The 20,147-nt window shown below is 47.9% G+C and overlaps 1 protein-coding gene across 1 annotated transcript; it reads left to right on the top strand.

Moving 5' to 3' along the window:
- Positions 1-2,811: 2,811 nt before the first annotated feature.
- LOC119180250 (histone-arginine methyltransferase METTL23) lies at positions 2,812-18,312 on the top strand. The gene is made up of 5 exons (XM_037431397.2): positions 2,812-3,190; positions 5,523-5,627; positions 14,443-14,680; positions 15,759-15,843; positions 17,958-18,312. The coding sequence occupies exons 1-5, from the start codon at positions 3,062-3,064 to the stop codon at positions 18,148-18,150; spliced, it is 750 nt and encodes a 249-aa protein (XP_037287294.1). The 5' UTR covers positions 2,812-3,061; the 3' UTR covers positions 18,151-18,312.
- The last annotated feature ends 1,835 nt before the right edge of the window (positions 18,313-20,147 follow it).

The following is a 20,147-nucleotide window of genomic DNA, read 5'->3' as shown; positions in this document are numbered from 1 at the left end:
CAGTCTATCAGCCGGGTTCGATGACCGATCAGCCGGATCAGTCAGTGAGTTGGTCAATACGTCGGTTGGTCGGTCAGTCAGTAAGGCCGTCAGACAAAAACTTATCTCCTATATTTAAATCGCTGTAGCTGTTGCTAACTGTTCTGTATTTAGATATGTGCGTGGATTCTTACGGAGTAGGAGACTGTCATAACCTATAATCATGAGGTTACATCGCAATGACGATAAAGAATACCACGCACATTCAGCAAGCCTCTCCAGTCGATTAATAAAGGCGACGTTGTTTTTACTGAGGCGAGCAAATAGCGGGATGCGCATTTAGTCATCTTGTCACTGTGTCATTCACGTTTGATTCTAAGCTAGGTGAAAGGCAATTAAGCTTTACCACAATATAGAATTATGAGTGAGAATTGATTCATTTACGTATTCAAATTGCATGACATATGCTTCTACATCGGAGCATAAAGGGGGAGGAGAATGTATGTTACGATATCACCGTAACATCATTGAAAGCGTAATCTGGTTTACAAACACTTCCCAATCGACGCCTCATTGATAGTTTATCATCATTTCAAAAGTTCTACCACAGCACGCTAAATCAAGCCCCGTATATTTTGCCACTATCTCGCATATATCCTATCGCATTGGTCACCCCTTAAACATTGCCCGTCTTCGTGCTCGCACAGTCACCTTCGCATCTTCTTTTTTTCCCTCGAGAAGCCAAGGACTGGAATGACCTTGCACAAGAGATCGCTAACTCAAGCCCTACAGCTTTCATTGAAGCGATCGCATCACAATATACCATGATATAAAGTGTTCAACCCGTTGTATACATTGTAACCCATCCCTTATGTAATACCCCCTAGTGGGGCCTTTGAGGAATAAAAATAAGCACGGGTTATCTACGTTCTTATGCTTAAGAACGAGCATGAGAACCCAAAACGACCACATAATCATGAAACATGCCGTTGCTGAAAACTCCGGAAATTTCGGTAACCTGGTGTTCTAAGCATAAGAGCCTCAAGTATTTTGACTTCCATCGAGGATGCATAGATTGAATCCCACGACCTTTGGGTCAGCAGTAAAACACCATAACAACTAGACCCCCGTGGCGGCTTCATAAGAAGGTAGTTATAAAATGCTTATCGAGTATTAGCACTGTAATAAAGAAAAATATAGACCATATCCCCGAAAGGAACCACATGATTGGATGCGAACTAGCAGCGGTGTGCACGCCGTTGACAGACAGACAGACAGACAGACAGGCAGGCAGGCAGACAGACAGACAGACAGACAGACAGACAGACAGGCAGACAGACAGACAGACAGACAGACAGACAGACAGACAGACAGACAGACAGACAGACAGACAGACAGACAGACAGACAGACAGACAGACAGAGAACTTTATTATCGCCACTGACCCGGCTAAAACGGGTGTTGACGCGGTCGCTGGAAGAACGGTTTGAAGCGAAAATCGGGGTAGCCTTTGCTCGAATAAACGTTTCTTTGAAACGCAAAGACACTGGAGGCGGGTTGGATTGCATCACGTCCATTATGAAAGGGAACACGTGAACGCCTGGCCTGTAACGGCTGTCGGCAGCACCATCAACCGACAGCAAAAGAAAACACGTTCGCTTTCAGCGTCATCTGTTGTCAGGAAAAAAAAAATAACTATTCATGGCCGGTAGACAAGCGCTGCTATATTGCATTCCCTCTCTGCTCACGCCTGCAGTGCGTAGTCCACTGCCAACATATATCAAACGTTGTGCGCGACCACGGTGCAAGCAGCAGTAATCGCCCGATATCGCTCGCTGCGCGAGCGGGGAGGGAACGTAATCTAGCAGCGCTTCTCTACCGGCCATGACTCGTTATATTGCCGGGCAATAGATGACGCCGAAAGCGAACGTGCTTTCTTCACTTGTCGGTTGATGGTGCTGTAGGCAGCCGCCGCAGAGCGCAGGCTACACGTTCGCATGTTTCATTTCATAAAGGACGACAGTGTACGTTCCATCGCAGATAAACGAGCCGATAGAGCGTTTCCACTCGACGTACGGTCGAGTGTTGCGGGCGGTGGAGAGTGTGAAGCGAGGGAGAAGTGTGTTGCGAGAGGGCGGAAAAGCAACGTCACTTAGGTGCGTTGGGAGGTGCCGGCAACTGCTGCGGGTGAGAGAGAGAGTGACGTCAATGCGCAGTTGCGACTTGACCTACTTGGCATCGTTCCAACAACTGCGGCGGGGGGGGGGGGGAGACACGGACGGACAGCGTTACACAGGCAAGTCAAAAAGCTGCTTCACATATAAAATGTCCTCATACAATAGCTGATAATTTAGTAGTAATTAGAAACGATGGCAGAAACGGTGTTCAGTCCGATCGGTGCCTATCCGGGCACCGTAGTCACAGCATCTAAAAAAAAAAAAAGGTGTATGAATTTTCTGTGATTCATTTCTAGTCTCTCCGGTAGTGCAGCCTCATTTTTCTACGAGTAGAATATTGTAAACAGCATCAAATAAATACTTTGTAGAATAAGGCCAAAACACTTTCCAAACATGTGCGGCGCCGACCCATACGGCACCTTTACGCTAACGCTACACCCGCAATCTTAGCGTACGTTATTCTAAATCTGCCTTAATCTCTGAGGATGATCGAAAACGTTGGCGTCCCGTCCGATACACGCGCGCGATTGTTTCACGTCGTCTGCTCCGCGCAAAAAAACGCGAGCAGACGACGCCACCACCAGCGTGTTTCCCACCACCGTCGAGGGCGCTGGCAGCGGTGCAGTGCGGCGAAGCCATTCAAAGATGGGGGTGCGCTAAGTGCAGGAAGGCACTTCGCGTGCGCGGGTTTTCGGTGTGTCGGTGTATTGTGTTTTAGTGTTTAGCCTTTACTACATTTTCTTTTCTTTACGCTCGGACATGTGTCTTCTTTCGTCTTCACCAAGGGCGTAGCTGTTTCGTTCGTAGGTATAGGCGGCGTGCGTGGAGAGAGTTTAGCATGTAGCGTGATCGCGACACTGTCGTGGCAGACCCGAGCCCTTGGACGTCGAACGCGTTGATCGGTGATGGCACTGAGCCGCAAAAAACAGCGGATGAAGCAGCCAGACTACATGGAGAACGGCGACGGCAGCTACAAGACGAGGACGTTCGTCTTCGAATCCCACAAGGAGTCTCTCACTGTGAAGATCATCGAGGTAACAGCTAGGAAAAAAAAAAAAAAAGATAGTGCAGCGCGTTGCGTTATCGGGACGTGTTATCAAGTGGTGACAGGGCGCGCTACGCGCGAACAAGCCGCAGTTTCGGTTTCGTACATATTGTTGATGCGTGCTACCAGTTGTCGTTTAATTCGATTTGGAGAGGCCTATCGGTACACGCGTACGAGCTAAAAAAGAACAACGGATAGCCACTTGTTACGGACCTTGGCCGTGTAATCGAGGTGCTGCCAGCTTTGTCTCAATGGGCGCTTTGGGAGTGTTTTTATGCTGCTTGCCCTGCACCGACCCCTTGCTGTGATCAACTAATCAATTGTTCGCGTTAAAAATCCAACACATGCTTTTCCATGTCCGTCGGCTTCGCGGTTGTCATCGCAACGTTTTGTTGGCAGTAATTCTTAATTAAACAATCACAGTCAGCGCGTTGCCCGTTGACATAAGCATTGTATATGCTGGCATTCACTAGATCTATTCGCTCGATACACGTGGATATATTTCACCAAGTCCGCGCCAGCTTGGAGCATGTAGTTACGGCAAAATTGTATTATTTTCTAGTTCTGTTCGATGTAAATTGTGGGAAAAATTTGTTTATAACTCTCCTCTTCACATATTAGCGTGGGCAAGAGCAAAAATAAGTGTCCCTCGAGCAACGTATTTAATTGCACGTAGTTTCATACTGTTACTGCTGCTTCCTGCATTAATTATTGCTAGATCTTTCAAGAGCTAGACAGAGAAATGATTAAACTGCACAATGACTCTGAAATCTCAGTAAAAAAAAAGTGGCCCAATTCAACTAGGAATTTCCAGTTTGATTCAATTTACACAATTGCGAAGTTGCCATTTCTGTTTTCCGACAGCCATATTAGAAAAGTACAGTGGGTCCAATCGGTGACCCTGTTTGTGAGGTATGGGCCTGGCCAATTAAACCATACAGTAAAGCTATTAAAACCCAAATGGTTTAACCAGTTAGGATAATTGGTGAGGTCAATCTGTCCAATGGGCAACTCCAGGGTATCTGAATCTTAAGTCTGACTCGCTGAAATAGTACGAAAGTTTGGCAAGTTGGTTTGAGGACATTCCTGGAAACATCTTGGCGAGCACACAATAGACAAAAAACGAAAGGCGAGACGAAAAACATGTGCGAGCTCACAACTCAGTTTATTGAAGGAAGTACACGAAATAAATATCCCAGGGTCGCCCAAGAGCGAATGTGCGCAAAAAAGAAAGAAACTAACAAGAAAAGAAAACACAAGCAAAACAGAAAAAAACACGGCAGTAGTTTCTTTACATAAGGGGTATTTACAACGTGCAACAGAATGTAAAAGTCAAGTATGGCTCAAAAAGGTGAACTTTTTGTCAGTTATAACAATCAATGGTCTGCTTATGCAGTTATTCAGCACGCTTTCTGGTATGAAAGGCTTCTACTATTTTCTTTGTCTTTGTGATATCTTGTCTTTGGGATAAAACAAACATTTTGACACAAACAGTGTGGCATGAACATTTTGTTTTATCACAGACGGTAAAGTGTTCAGAAGTGATAGATAATAGCAGAGACGAAACCACCAGCAAATCTGTCTTTCACAATAGTATCTTACAGGACACATACTACATAATATGGTTTATAGTGCACAAAGAAACACAGCAAAGAAATTTGAAGGTTTGCTTATTTCAAGAGTGGGGAACCACATGTACAAGCACCTTCATTTTAAACCTGTAATCATGATTACTAAGCATAGTTTTTGCAATAGTTTTGAAACCATAATCGCAATGCATTTTTTTGTGTGTGTGCACCTTTCTTTGCCCATGTTTTTTTTTGTGTGCTATAAGCCTCATTATGTCGCACCAATACACCCAGAATGCTATTACTAAATGTGTGGCCCTGCTTGTAGCTAGCTGTAGATCGTACACTAAAAACCTTGATATAACAAAGCCAGATATTAGGAAGTATCTTTTATAACAAAGTAAATGAAAAATAGTTTTAGGATAAATAGAGTACTACAAGCATACATCCAAACCTCAATATAATGAATCCAGATATAAGTAAATATTGTTCATATTGAAGTAAATGAAAAATAGTCTTGCAATATAGTGTTAGAAATAAACATTTATAACAAATTTTCGAATATAACCAGCTTAATCCCATGTAACATGTAACTTTGTTATGATGAGGCTTGAGTGTACCTTTATAATGAATATTCGAATATAATGAACGTTTATTTGGTGTAAGATGCAATTTTGTTATAATGAGGTTTGTGTGTATAGTAAAAACTATGCCTCGAAAACGCAATCCTGCTATTTTCGCTACATGCTGCAGATGATGGACCCGAGCTACGGCATGTATGTCTGGCCCTGCAGTCCCGTTTTGGCCCAGTACCTCTGGTTCAACCGGGAGCACATCAAGGGCAAACGCATTCTCGAGGTGAAAGTCTTTCTGCACCTTAGGATAGGAAGAAAGTTCTGTTTCCAGCTGGGTTATTCAAATAGAATTCTCTCCAGGGGCAAAGGCTCACGGTTCAGTTATACAGCTTGAAGCAGATGAATATCCAGCTGGAACCTTGTCAGTTCTCGGCTGGAATTCGGCCATATACCAGCTGGATGGTCGTCAACTTTGTGCTGAATGATGGCACCATGTAGCTGAATTATTTAACTATAATCTTTTCCGTGTGGAAACTGAACATTTTTGGTGTGCGTACTCATCTATGACTAGTGCATAATTTTCCTCTGGCTCCTTCCTTCTAACCTCCCAGCCACTCATTAATGTGTGTGGTCCATAACTGGTGTAATCTTACGGTTCCACAATCTGAAATTCGGTACGTCAAAAACAAAAAGGTAGCTGAAAATTTTGTGCCCTTTATCAGAAAAAAATTTTTCAGGCGTTATGAAATTTTACTTCATTTCGCTTTTCAGATTGTTACAATCATTTTCACATGATCCTTTATAAATAAGTATTGTTTTCATGCCTATATATTTTTTTAATTAAAATTTTAGTCCATGTGCATGTGTTTGCCCCACTGTTTTACCACCAGGAATTCGATGTGCTGTAAGCTCGAGAGTTGCGGCTGTTTGTATGTCGAATATCGGCCATTGCAAGCCTTTGGCTGCTGGACCTACAGTTATTCTGCATGAATTCATGTGCCAGTTGAAAAATGAAATAAAAATTCTAGAGTTCTTTCATTGTGAATCTTTTATTGCGAATTGGCTACTCCAGCATTGGCGTGGTCAGGAGGAAGAAGGGTTAGGGGCTCAAACCTCCCTGAAATCTAAAATTTTTCAATTTTGGGTGAGCATATATCTACACGCACAAATGAATGCGCAAACACAGATGAAGTATGGTTCCAAGTCCATGCCCCCCACTCTTAAAAAAAAATTTGGGAGTACCCCTGAACTTGGGGTAGTGTGTTTGTAACCATGTTAAGCACTAAGGTTTAAGAGTTGATGTGTGTTTGTTGTTTTAAATGTGTTGCGAAAATGCAGAGGTGTCGTTTGTGGCTTGACACGTCCGATGCTGTAATAATGGCGGCACAAAGCCTCGACCTTGTTTGCTCAAGTTGCAGGTCCTGGCCAGCTCATGGCTCGGGCCGCGCGTGGCTGTCGGCACTTCCCGCCGTGCTTGTCCTGAGAAATGACCCTGCTAAATCTCTACGAGTGACCCATCATTGTTCATTGTCTCGTGCATTAAGTTCTGTTTATTATTGCTTTCACTTTGCCACTGTGTGAGTGCAGTGCCATATTACTGTTCATATAACCTGTGCACGAAATCCGAGGCACTTCTGTAACATTCAAAAGAAGGGCTGCGGCATGCGGGGAGGGGGTGATAGTATTTAGATTTCAGCGCCGAGAACTTGCTGGTAGTTGTCTATTGAATTTCTTGAGGTACCTTGTTTCAGTACTGCATGTTGGTGAGCTAGCTAGTTTGTATTCTAGAGGGAATCGAACAGCACCTAAAACATTGCTTCTTTGCCTGACTGCACCACGTTCTGTCTTTCTGTTTGTGCAAGAGGAGCTGGAACTGCCTCCTAAGCTTCGTGCAGCGATTAAGTTGACACGCCCTTATGAGCAATAGGTCTCGGCTTAGGGATGTGACTTGAAATGTGTAACGTGTGAGCACTCGAGTAGACGGGCATCAGGAAAATGAGGTAGTGCCGGCTGATGTGAATATGAGCGAAAGTCTGTCAGGAGTCTGAGCGGGGGCAAGCATGAACATGAGGGAGCCGTCCTTGATTTGTGGTGGGCATATGAACACGAATGAGTCCGAGTAAATGTTCAACCTTCTATAGTTTTGACGAGCCTGAAGACCACGATTGCCAGCTCCACTCATTCTTCTTAATTCACCGAGTCGCTTGGAGAACTTCATTGTTGCTTGACGCATTTTTGAGCTTATTCGTGTTTTTTCTTCAATATAGTTATTTTAGTGCTCTCCACACTCAGTGATATGTAGCACAATTGTTCATGACATTGCATTGTGTAGAACTGAAATCAAACTCACGTTGAGAGAAGTCAACACCTAGCACTGTTCATGCACTGGCAAACGTACATTGAACGGAGTGGACATGACCCAGGAGACTTCGCTAAAGAGTGAATACGTGCTTTCATTCACTGTTGCGCATATTACCTTATTATTCCCGCATTCTCAGCAACGCCTTTACTTGACTAGGCTGTATTCTGTTGAACTCTCGGCTTAGTGTACCAGAATAGCAGTGGGCATCTGTGCCTCCCACTTGCATATGGGGTAGTGTACCGCGAAAACAGCATGTTTATCGGTTGATCACAACAGAATCATTGATGACACCCGCCATGTTTATCTACTCGTAGTGTAGTGCTCAGCTGCTGACCCGAAGGTCACTGGACCGAATACCCTGCCGTGGCGGCCGCATTGTTGAATGAGGTGAAAATGCCTGTGTGCTTAGATTTATGCGCACGCTAAGGAACCCTAGGTGGTCGCAAGTTTTCGAGTCCTCCACTACTGTGTCCCTTATAATCATACTGTCACGGGGTCGTGACGTGGCCGAAGACAGGAGACTTCGTGTTAGGATTTAACTGTTTATTTGGGCGAACCTGTGCCGGTAAACTGAAAGTCCAATCACAGAAGCAGTCTCGCACAGATAGCAGTCTCGGACTGATAGCGGCGAACGGAGCGTCGGCCTTCGATCAACAACTGACAAGCGGCGAAGCGCGTCGGCATTTATACTCTTGCCGTCGAATGTTCTAGCGTTATCGCTGGCGGTGGCGTAGCTTCCAGAACAATCTGTACCGTTCGCACAGTGGGCGTGATCTTATCGAAATGATCTACTACAGTCCGGAACCTTCTAGAAAACTGCAGGCGCGGTTTGCGCTGAGAATCGTGCGGTGTTTTCGGACGATAACAAAAACTTGGGAAATGGAACGTGGCATTGCCCCCCTCTGAAAAAAGGCATCGTCCCGATGCTTTAACTAAAGATGAAAGTACAATAATAATGCAAGAAAGTACAATGAATAAATTACGATACAACAATAATACAAAAAAAACACTAGTTCAGTTTGTTAACGCGCATGAAACGGCTTGAGGCGCGCGACATGGACGACTTCAGGTCGCGATCGGCGTCGTTGAGAGTTCGTGATGCCGTCGGGGACAACCTCGTAATCAAGTGGGCCGAGCCGTCGAACCACCCTGTACGGTCCGAAGTACCGTCGCAGAAGCTTTTCACTTAGTCCACGTCGGCGTATCGGCGTCCACACCCAAACACGTTCACCGGGCTGGTATTCCACGAAGCGTCGTCGTAGGTTGTAACGGTGGCTGTCGGTCGTCTGTTGATTCTTGATACGGAGACGCGCAAGTTGTCGGGCTTCTTCGGCGCGTTGAAGGTACTCGCTCACATCGAGGTTTTCTTCGTCGGTGACGTTGGGTAACATGGCATCGAGCGTCGTTACCGGGCTCCTTCCGTAAACCAATTTGTATGGCGATATCTGCGTCGTCTCCTGCACCGCCGTGTTGTATGCGAAGGTCACATACGGAAGAATGGCGTCCCACGTCTTGTGTTCGACATCAACGTACATTGACAGCATGTCGGCGATCGTCTTGTTAAGCCGCTCGGTGAGGCCGTTGGTCTGTGGGTGGTACGCTGTCGTCCGGCGGTGGTTTGTTTGGCTGTATGCCAAGATTGCTTGAGTTAAGTCGGCAGTGAATGCCGTTCCTCTGTCGGTGATAAGGACCTCTGGGGCGCCATGACGTAGGACGATATTTTCGACGAAGAATTTAGCTACTTCGGATGCACTGCCTTTTGGCAGGGCTTTTGTCTCGGCGTAGCGGGTGAGGTAGTCGGTAGCTACCACGATCCACTTGTTTCCGAAAGCCGACGTCGGGAACGGCCCCAGTAGGTCCATACCAATCTGCTGGAAAGGTCGGCAAGGTGGATCAATTGGCTGCAGAAGTCCCGCTGGCCTTGTCGGCGGTGTCTTGCGTCGCTGACAGTCCCGGCATGTTCTCACATAACGAGTGACGTCGGTGGTAAGACGTGGCCAGTAGTACCTTTCTTGTATCCTCGCGAGCGTGCGAGAAACACCGAGGTGCCCTGCCGTCGGATCGTCGTGAAGGGCCTGCAGGAGTTCTGGTCGCAGAGCTGAAGGCACCACAAGAAGGTACTTAGCTCGAAGCGGTGAAAAGTTTTTCTTTTGTAGAAGACCGTTTCGTAGAAAGAACAACGCAAGTGCGCGCTTGAATATCTTCGGGACTTCGGCGGTCCTGCCTTCGAGGTATTCTATTAGGGCCTTAAGTTCCGGGTCGGCCCTCTGTCGTTCAGCGAAGTCGTCGGTAGTTATCGTTCCTAAGAAGTAGTCGTCATCCGGGTCGTCGGGTAGCGGTTGGTCGACAGGCGCACGAGAGAGACAGTCGGCGTCGGAGTGTTTTTTGCCGGACTTGTAAATGACAGTAATGTCATATTCTTGTTTGAAGTCTCAGGCTCCATCGTGCGAGGCGACCTGAGGGGTCCTTCAAGGTGGCTAGCCAACACAATGCGTGGTGGTTGCTCACAACTTTGAAGGGCCTGCCGTAGAGGTAGGGGCGAAATTTCGACGTAGCCCAGATGATGGCGAGGCACTCCTTTTCTGTTGTGGAATAATTTGCTTCTGCTTTGGATAGCGATCGGCTGGCGTAACTAATAACCCTTTCAAGTCCGTCAGCCCTCTGCACAAGAACGGCGCCAAGACCTACGCTGCTTGCGTCAGTATGTATTTCTGTCTCGACGAATTCGTCGAAATGGGCAAGTAACGGAGGCGTCTGGAGGCGATGTTTAAGCTCCTGGAAAGCGTGTTCCTGCGGCGTTTCCCACTTAAACTCCACGTCGGCCTTGGTAAGGTTAGTGAGAGGATCGGCGATGCGGGCGAAGTTTTTCACGAACCGCCTATAATAGGCACACAGGCCCAGAAATCGGCGCACGGCTTTCTTGTCAGTGGGCGGCGGGAAGTCGGCGATGGCGGCTGTTTTCCGTGGATCGGGACGAACTCCAGACTTGCTGATAACGTGCCCCAGAAACAAGAGCTCCTCATGCGCAAATCTGCACTTTTCTGGCTTCAGTGTGAGTCCGGAAGTCTTGATGGCTTGAAGTACAGCTTCAAGGCGCCGAAGATGCTCGTTGAAACTCGAGGAAAACACGACGACGTCGTCCAAGTACACAAGGCAAGTCTGCCACTTCAATCCTGCCAGTACTGTATCCATAACGCGTTGAAACGTTGCAGGCGCTGAGCAAAGGCCGAAGGGCATCACCTTAAACTCGAAGAGGCCGTCCGGTGTTATGAACGCCGTCTTCTCTCGGTCTCTTTCGTCGACTTCGATTTGCCAATAGCCAGTCTTAAGGTCCATTGTCGAAAAGTACTTGGCGTTATGGAGCCGATCAAGTGCGTCGTCTATTCGTGGGAGAGGATACACGTCCTTTCTTGTGATTTTGTTCAGGCGGCGATAATCGACGCAGAAACGTAGGGTCCCATCCTTTTTCTTCACTAACACCACGGGGGATGCCCATGGACTCTTGGACGGCTGGATAATGTAATCCCGCAGCATTTCATCAACTTGTCTCTTCATGGCCTCACGTTCTCGCGTCGAAACCCTGTACGGACTCTGACGGAGTGGTCTGGCATTTTCTTCGGTTATGATGCGATGTTTCGTGATTGGGGTCTGCCGAATTTTCGATGACGACGAAAAGCAATCTTCGTATTGCAGGAGCAGGGCCTTGAGCTGTTCTTGCTTATCGTTCGGAAGTCTGGGATTGACGTCGAAAGCTATGGGAGGGGCTTGGTTCCTCTGAGCAGGTTCCGCAGAATCGGCGAGGGCGAAAGCACTGGTGGCTTCGACAATTTCTTCCATGTATGCGACCGTTGTTCCTTTGTTCACATGTTTGTACTCATTGCTGAAATTCGTGAGCAAAACCGTTGCTTTGCCTCCCCGCAGCTCTGCAATTCCTCTTGCGACGCAAATATTTCGGGTGACCAACAGATGCTGACTGCCTTCAACGACGCCTTCCAAGTCAGGTGATTTAGGAGCGCCGACTGAAATAATGACGCTTGAGCGAGGCGGATTGGTGACTTGTTCTTCCAGCACATTCAAGGCATGGTTTCCTGACGGCGTGCGCGGCGGTAGTGCTTCTTCTGTGGATAACGTTATCGACTTTGTTTCTAGGTTGATGACAGCACCATGGAGGCATAAGAAGTCCATGCCAAGGATGACATCTCTCGAGCAACGCTGTAGGACTACGAAGTCTGTAGGATAAATACGGCCGTTAATGGTGACTCTCGCTGTGCAGATTCCTGCAGGCGTTACGAGATGACCTCCGGCTGTGCGGATTTCAGGGCCTTTCCAAGCTGTCCTAACTTTCTTTAACTTCGCGGCGAACGACCCACTGATGACAGAATAGTCGGCTCCAGTATCGACGAGAGCAGTCACACTGTGGCCGTCGATAAGAACGTCGAGGTCGCTAGTTCGCCGTCTCGCATTACAGTTAGGGCGTGGCGTCGGGTCACGGCTGCGTCGGCTTGTTCCGCTGCTTCCATGCTGCGTCGTCAGGCCACCTTCGGTAAATGAGCTTTCGCCGTCAGGGCTTTGCCTGGCTGGCGTTGTGTTCGGAAAGCTCCGTCGCGGCGTCGTCGTCGTCGGAGGATCTTCGGTAGTTCGTCGCACAGCAACCGCACCTCCACCGGTTGCTGCCCTTAGTTTCCCGGATACGGGCTAGGAGACCGGCCCCGCGTTGGGCCAGAGTACTGCCGGTGGTGCGGTGACGTGCGGCGGCTGGGCGACGGCGAACGCGAAGGGCTTCGTGGTGTCCACCGAGTTCCTGTCAAGTAGTCGGCGATGTCACGTGGTCGTTCTCCTGGCTGTGGACGCGGTGCATTGACGGCGAAGCCACGCAGTCCCATCTGTCGGTACTGGCAACGGCGGTATGTGTGTCCGGCCTCGCCGCAGTGGTAGCAGAGTGGGCGATGATCAGGGGTGCGCCAGACGTCAGTCTTCCTCGGTGCACTGCGCTGGGCCGCTGGCGAACGGTATGACGTCGGTGGGGGTGGTGGCGGCGGTGGCGTCTGTTGACGGAAGTGCGATGGGGCGGCGTTTTGGCGTGGACGGGGAGGAGCGTTGTGGCGCAGTGCAGCGGCGTAGCTCATAGCTTCCGGCTCGGGCAGCGGTGCGTGGGGAATTTGAAGCGATTGCCGAACTTCTTCTCGCACAATGTCGGCAATTGAATCCACTTGAGGCTGGGCCGAAGGCAACAGCTTGCGCAGCTCTTCCCGCACGATCGCTCGGATCGTTTCACGCAGGTCTCCGGAGTTACTGGCTTGAGCAGCAGCGCAGTCTGCAGTCAGGCGACGATTATACTGTCTGGTGCGCATGTCCAGGGTCTTTTCGATAGTGGTCGCTTCTGCTACAAATTCTTGGACGGTTATCGGTGGGTTTCTCATCAGTCCCGCGAAGAGCTCCTGTTTGACCCCTCGCATGAGGAAACGAACTTTTTTCTCCTCAGGCATGTCTGGATCAGCGTGACGGAATAGTCGGGTCATTTCTTCTGTGAAAATGGCGACATTTTCATTTGGTAGCTGAACCCGAGTCTCCAATAAAGCAGCGGCCCTCTCTTTGCGAGCGACGCTCGCGAACGTTTGAAGGAATGCGCCGCAGAAAACATCCCACGTTCGGAGCGTGGACTCCCGATTTTCAAGCCAAGTCCTTGCGGTGTCTTCCAAATAGAAGAACACACGACGCAGCTTTTCGTCATGGTCCCAGTGGTTGAGGGCGGCCACACGGTCGTATGTCTCCAGCCAGGACTCCGGGTCTTTGAACGATGACCCATGGAAAATTGGTGGCTCCCTGGGTTGATGCATGACCATCGTGGGCTGGGACGCTGCGGTTGTCATTGTCGCTGCAGTCGCGGTCATGGCTTTCGTCTTCCGCGCCTTGTCTGGTAGAAGCCCGTACTCCGGTGGTAGCCCTTGCTGTCGGCGGCTTGTTCGCTGCTCCTGGTTGGTGTCGGTGTCTTCTCCGCGACGTGGGCTGGGTTCACGGCTTGACGGGGGCGTCCGGTACATGAACGAAGCAGCACCTCCACCAGATGTCACGGGGTCGTGACGTGGCCGAAGACAGGAGACTTCGTGTTAGGATTTAACTGTTTATTTGGGCGAACCTGTGCCGGTAAACTGAAAGTCCAATCACTGCAGCAGTCTCGCACAGATAGCAGTCTCGGACTGATAGCGGCGAACGGAGCGTCGGCCTTCGATCAACAACTGACAAGCGGCGAAGCGCGTCGGCATTTATACTCTTGCCGTCGAATGTTCTAGCGTTATCGCTGGCGGTGGCGTAGCTTCCAGAACAATCTGTACCGTTCGCACAGTGGGCGTGATCTTATCGAAATGATCTACTACAGTCCGGAACCTTCTAGAAAACTGCAGGCGCGGTTTGCGCTGAGAATCGTGCGGTGTTTTCGGACGATAACAAAAACTTGGGAAATGGAACGTGGCAATACCGTGGTTCTGGGGTGTTAAACGCCAATAAGTAATACACTTAAGCCACGATAAAACGAACCTGGATGTAATGAAATATTGGTTATAAAGAAGAAAATTAAGCATAGTCTTGCAATAAATATAGTGTTAGGTGTAAACCTTTATAACGAATCTTCGGTTATAACAAAGTTATTTTTTGAGTAAGATGCAACCTTGTCATAACGAGGTATGAGTGTATTGAAATCCTTGATGACGGGCATCACTGATAGAGTGCCTTATTACAGATCGGTGCTGGCACCGGCTTGCCGGGGATCCTGGCGGCTCTGTTGGGCGCTCGGGTGACCCTTTCGGACAGCTCGCCACTGGGTCTCAAGAACTGCCAGCGCAACGTGGAGGCCAACGGGCTGACGGCCAACGAGGTGCCCGTGGTCTCCATCTCCTGGGGACTCTTCAACCCAGCCCTCTTCCAACTCGGACCCATCGACATCATCCTGGGGTCCGACTGCTTCTACGACCCAAAAGGTATTGCCTTGCCACTGGATGTCGAATATTTGTCAGGTCTCGGATATCCTTGCTCTAGTATAACTAGGGACTGTGAGTGTATACAGGGCCCCGCCGCAGTGGTCTAGTGGCTAAGGTACTCGGCTGCTGACCCGCAGGTCGCGGGATCGAATCTCGGCTGCGGCGGCTGCATTTCCAATGGAGGCGGAAATGTTGTAGGCCCGTGTGCTCAGGTTTGGGTGCACGTTAATGAACCCCAGGTGGTCCAAATTTCTGGAGCCCTTCACTACGGCGTCTCTCATAATCATATGGTGGTTTTGGGACGTTAAACCCCACATATCTCTCTGAGTGTATACAGGGCGCCCCAGTGAACATTAGCCAGATTTTTAGAACTATGTCACGCAGTAAGTTGCACTAAATTTCACGATCTTAATAATTGTCCAGTTAGCCTAGATTATATTGCCAACATCTTAAGCAATGAAGCCTGGCTCAAAATATCATTTATAAACTTGTAGATTGGTTTTATGAATGATTGAACGTTTTCTAACTTTTTACCTATTAACTTAGTATCATTGATTTTCTTCACACTGCGAGTGCATGTAAAATATGAACAAGTACCATGTGATATGTTGGCTAGCACCCCTAATTAATTGTGGGTTCATTAGTCTTTTTTAACTAAGCAGTTAATCAAAACACAAATGTTTGTGGAGATTCCTCTAAGCATTTGGTCACGTCGTCACGAAGTACATTGGCCCCGCCGCGGTGGTCTTGTGGGTAAGGTACTCGGCTACTGACCCGCAGGTCGCGGGATCGAATCCCAGCTGCAGCGGCTGCATTTCTGAACAAGGCGGAAATGTTGTAGGCCCGTGTGCTCAGACTTGCGTGCAGGTTAAAAACCCCAGGTGGTCAAAATTTCCGGAGCCCTCCTCTACGGCGTCTTTCATAATCATAAGGTGGTTTTGGGACGTTAAATTCCACATATCAATCAAATCACGAAGTACGTTGCCACACTTTTGAGCTTTGCCTCGAGTTAGCTGGGGCACCTTTTGCATTTAAATATTCATGCACACACTTTTTTTTTACACTTGCCTTGTTTCAGACTTTGAGAACATCATTGTCACCGTGTCCTACCTGCTCCACCAGAACCCTCACGGGCGCTTCTGGTGCACCTACCAGATACGAAGGTGAGGGCCTTTATGTGAAATGCCGATAGTGAACTTCCGATTCTTCACACATGCTTGAAAATTTCTCGGGAAGTTTGTCGAAGACGCGAAGATCCGGGATTGAAAAGATTGCACTCAAGCAGTGAACCAAGAACGGCGTGCGTGATATGAAGTTCGAATTCGCGGCCGGGAGATCAACCATGCAAACCCGAAAAGTTTATAACGTAGGCAGCGCAGCAAAGGGGAAAGCTCGCGCATAAAGCCCTAAAAGGTTTTAAATGTGCGGAGGAGGTAGCAAACGCGATCTCTGTAGCAAGCTCGTTAACGACGGCGTTTTACCAGGCAGTAAACTGTTAAGCACAGCTAATAAGGACAAGATCGCACGCGCCATGTCGAGCAGCGCACGGTTGGAGCCACGCTAGCGACGCTAGTGCACAGTGGCGTCAGGGCTGGGGCAAAGGCTTATCTGTCACCTAGGCAACCAACTTTTTCTTTTTCTCTTTGCTTCCTCCAGCCTTCGTTCGTTTACCCCCCCCCCCCCTTTCCGTAGCGATCTCGTCGCTTGCTCCCCAGCGGTGCATCCAGCACGCCTCTTTTCAGACGTGCACTCACTACCAGATTTGTCACAAAGCTTTTCCGGCAACTGCATTCTAACCGGTGTTTCAGCTTGGGGGGACTGTATAGGAAGCGGTATGGGTATGCATGGGGTTCTATGGGAGGGTAAACGGGAATCGAAGAAGACCGCATCGTAATTGGTTCTGCACTATAAGTGGTTACGTTATAAGTTGTCTTCATTGTATTTGTATTCATCCATTATGCCGCAACTATTAATGAATGTATTGATGAAATACGGGAGGGAGCTTGCTTAGGTGGGACCAGTGATGGAAGTGCTGCTACAATTGCTCGAAACTGCTCTAGAAGATAAATGCTGCTCCATGCTGCTCCAAACAGCACTTTTGTTTAGTAATTGCTCCAAACCTGCTCTGAAATGGCACTGAGAGAGTGAGAATGACTAGCCTTTACTGTTTGACGAGCTCACGAGTCCTAAAGAAACTGAAAAGAATATGTATGCTACTAGTGTGCAGCACTATTGACTCTAATCTAATTTGTGGGACACGAACAGGCATACTAAGCATATAGCTCATCTGACAGGTTTTTTTCCCCACCTAAACTTGTGGGCCAGTGTGGTGAAGTGTGGAAATGAGCAGGATGGCTTTTATCTCGAACTGTTTATCCTACTTATTTAGCAACAGTTATGCGGGACTGTGGGTACTTCTAAAACGTGGTGCTCAGCTTTACCGGTTTGATTTAAATTCTGCTATGAATACTAGTATATATATTATAAAGTTCATTTCACAGTTTGTTTTTGATAACCAGCTATATTCTTTTTGTTTGCTTTTTTAAATTTACAATAATGTCTATGAAATGTTTTTTATATTATGTATTAATATTTACGAGATGCTTTGACGATGCTTTGAACTCCTATCGGTGTATGGCAAATTTTTTTCTGTCACTAAAACACTTAGCTGCTCCAAACTAACAGTTTTTCCGCTTCAAAAACACACATGGCTGCCCCGAAGCAGTACTTTTCCTGCTCCAATTATGCTCCAAAAAGTAAAAAGTCACTTACATTACTGTGGAACACGCAGACTGGAACCGGGGTTCTTCCCGCAAATTTTGAGGGTTGTACATCTTTGAGATGGTGGGGGATATCAAGTTTAGGAATTCCAAGAAATCTGTTTTCAAGACACATCCACAGTTCATTTCTGGCTATGCATTTTTGGCCTCTGTGACAAAATGAAAGTAAGGGGACTTTGGTTGTAGTACCGGCACTGGAGTCAGTGATCTTTGAAACCGTAAGGCTGCCTGTTCGGACTCTTTTTTTTTATACAAACCATGCGGTGGGAGGCACAGCTAATTGGCTGTACACATGCAATACTTCTATTTATTGGCTCCTTGAGTGCGAATTTCAAAAAAAAAAATTAGAGTGGTGGCAATCAATCAAATGTGTTGAACCAGACTGGTAGGCAGTATTTACACTGCCACCTACTGTGAGGAGAATCCCCGACTGTAGTCATAGAATACATTGACAGCAGTGTGCGTGGCTCCTAACTGAATCCTTGCTTCACTTCCAGTGCGGACTATTCGATGGAAGGCCTGCTCCGGCAGTGGAATTTGGTCTGCGTCCAAGTTCCGCTCGAAAACTTTGAGGCAGACTCGCCCAACCTCGCCGGCTCGGGCCTTCCGGGCACGCACACCATTGAGATGCTCGTGATGAGCGTCAACACAACCGTGGAAACCTCTGCCGCGGACAAGGCGAAGACGTGAAGAAAAGAGTTCGCGCCCAGTGCATTGCGTCCGCTGGCAGCGGTGGGAAAATGTAGCAACGACGGCGCGTATCGAACATCTTTCTGACCCTAGTCATGGTGTTTCGTTTCCATTCCCCTCCCACCAGTCTTCCCAAAAAAGTTGTCAAAGATGTGCCCTCAACCAAGCATCTCAATTCTCAACCAGGTATCGTCAGCCAGGATGTGACCTCGACCACGATGCAGGTTCTTCCAGGTATTTATGTATCTGTGTGGCACATCAGGACGCCACTCACATGTGGCTGTATACTCGCTACACGAAAGTTTGCTTTGATTTCTCGCAAGCATGCCAAGTTGTCTAGGTGGGCCATAAGAAGGTTTGGTATTGGAAGTACTTGACAACCACACTGATATCTGTACATCTTTGTGCCACATTCTCAATGTCGCAACATTGATGATGTCTGTACTAACAGGTGACTCATTCCTGTCTTAACGACGCAAAAGTGTAGCTTCAGTTGGTTGTAAACTGGCCAAATATGTCGTTGTAGGCGACTGTTTTTGGGGCACCGAGCAGTCAACTGTGAGGACATCACTAGAGTTGAGGCTTGGAGCTGGAGCCGGCTATATAACCTGAATCGATGTAATTTAGTTTTTTCTTGCAAAGAGCCATGGCCCAAAGTTGAAAACTAATTTTCGTAGTCTGTTGCACACCTCAAGTGAAGTTTCCTGACATCGCGGTTCCTCGTATGAATCATGTGCACAGAATGATACAATAGAAAGTTCTTTCATGGTCAAAACGTATGCAGTTTATCGTTGCGTTGTTGAGAGATGTGTTTCAATGGTTTCTTGGCTCTCAGAATGTAGACGCATTTGTCGGTCTCTTGATACAAGTATCACTATGAAAACTTGAAATCGAGCTCATTCTGGCCAGTCTACTGGCGAATCGCAGGCATTGCGAAGTTTTGTCTAAATTGTTCTTGTTTCAGACATTCGTTATAATGCAGACATTACAGCCATTTGCACTAATTTGAGATCCTTCCTTTTGTTAACGTGACTCCATTTCCTACCACTTCGTTCACACACTTTCCGTGTTTTCACGTGTTGGACCGACACCATTACGAAGTCCCCGCCTCGGCCCATGCTGCCGCATTTTCCTTCGGCAGAACACTTTGCAAGTGTTTCACGCACCTGCACCACATTGCCTCTGCATTGTGTCTTTCTTGTGCTCGCTTTCCTACGCGATGCTTTGACCTCCGGTATCGAGGCAGACTGTGCCGTAGTATTTGCATTTCTAAACCTCGTAAATTCGGAGTTGCGGCTTCGCGCGGTGCGGTACTGCACCGCCATTTTTTTACATTCCCCGCTGGGTATTCTTACACGCAAGAAAAGTATTACCTGTGGGCTGCCAGGAGGGTAATATTTATTGTGTACGACCGCATCTTCGAATATCAGTTCGTTGTCTATTATTGTCCATCGCTTAGTTCTGCATGTGAATTCAATGCGGCATCGAGCGGTTTAATGTTATCAACTCGCTCAGCCATCTTAGGAGTGTGTCGTTATCCTCTCCCGAGAAACCATTGTAGGTTGCTCAACGTTATGGGTGTGATCGTGACATCGCTTGCAAGATAGCACCGAGCTGCAGCGAGCGAGACTTATTTATGAGGTGAAACGACGCTCGCTCGGGCGTTTCAGCTGAGCCGCGCTACCATTACTGCCACGCAGGTCAGCACAGCATGCGCAGTTGGCGAAGCGAGCACGCTCTCCCTGAAAGTTGGCCACTTCAATATTAATCAGTGGCGATTGGTGGGCAGGCATTATCTGCTCTGGTATTGCTGCTGGTAGCTTATTTAAAGCACTGCGTGGCATGTAATTATTGAAGTATTTGGTATCAACTGGCGTGGTGTTTCCTGGCACTCAGAATGAAATCCTGGAAATCCTAGAATCCATACAAGACAGCATTGCGATTCTTGTGCACTCTGTCTGCTGGAGCGCGCGTAAAAGGCTTGTGTGCCTGTGAAA

The sequence above is a fragment of the Rhipicephalus microplus genome, chromosome 7, assembly GCF_043290135.1.
Source record: "Rhipicephalus microplus isolate Deutch F79 chromosome 7, USDA_Rmic, whole genome shotgun sequence".
NCBI classification, from domain to species: domain Eukaryota; kingdom Metazoa; phylum Arthropoda; class Arachnida; order Ixodida; family Ixodidae; genus Rhipicephalus; species Rhipicephalus microplus.
This window is presented reverse-complemented; position numbering and strand designations above follow the sequence as displayed.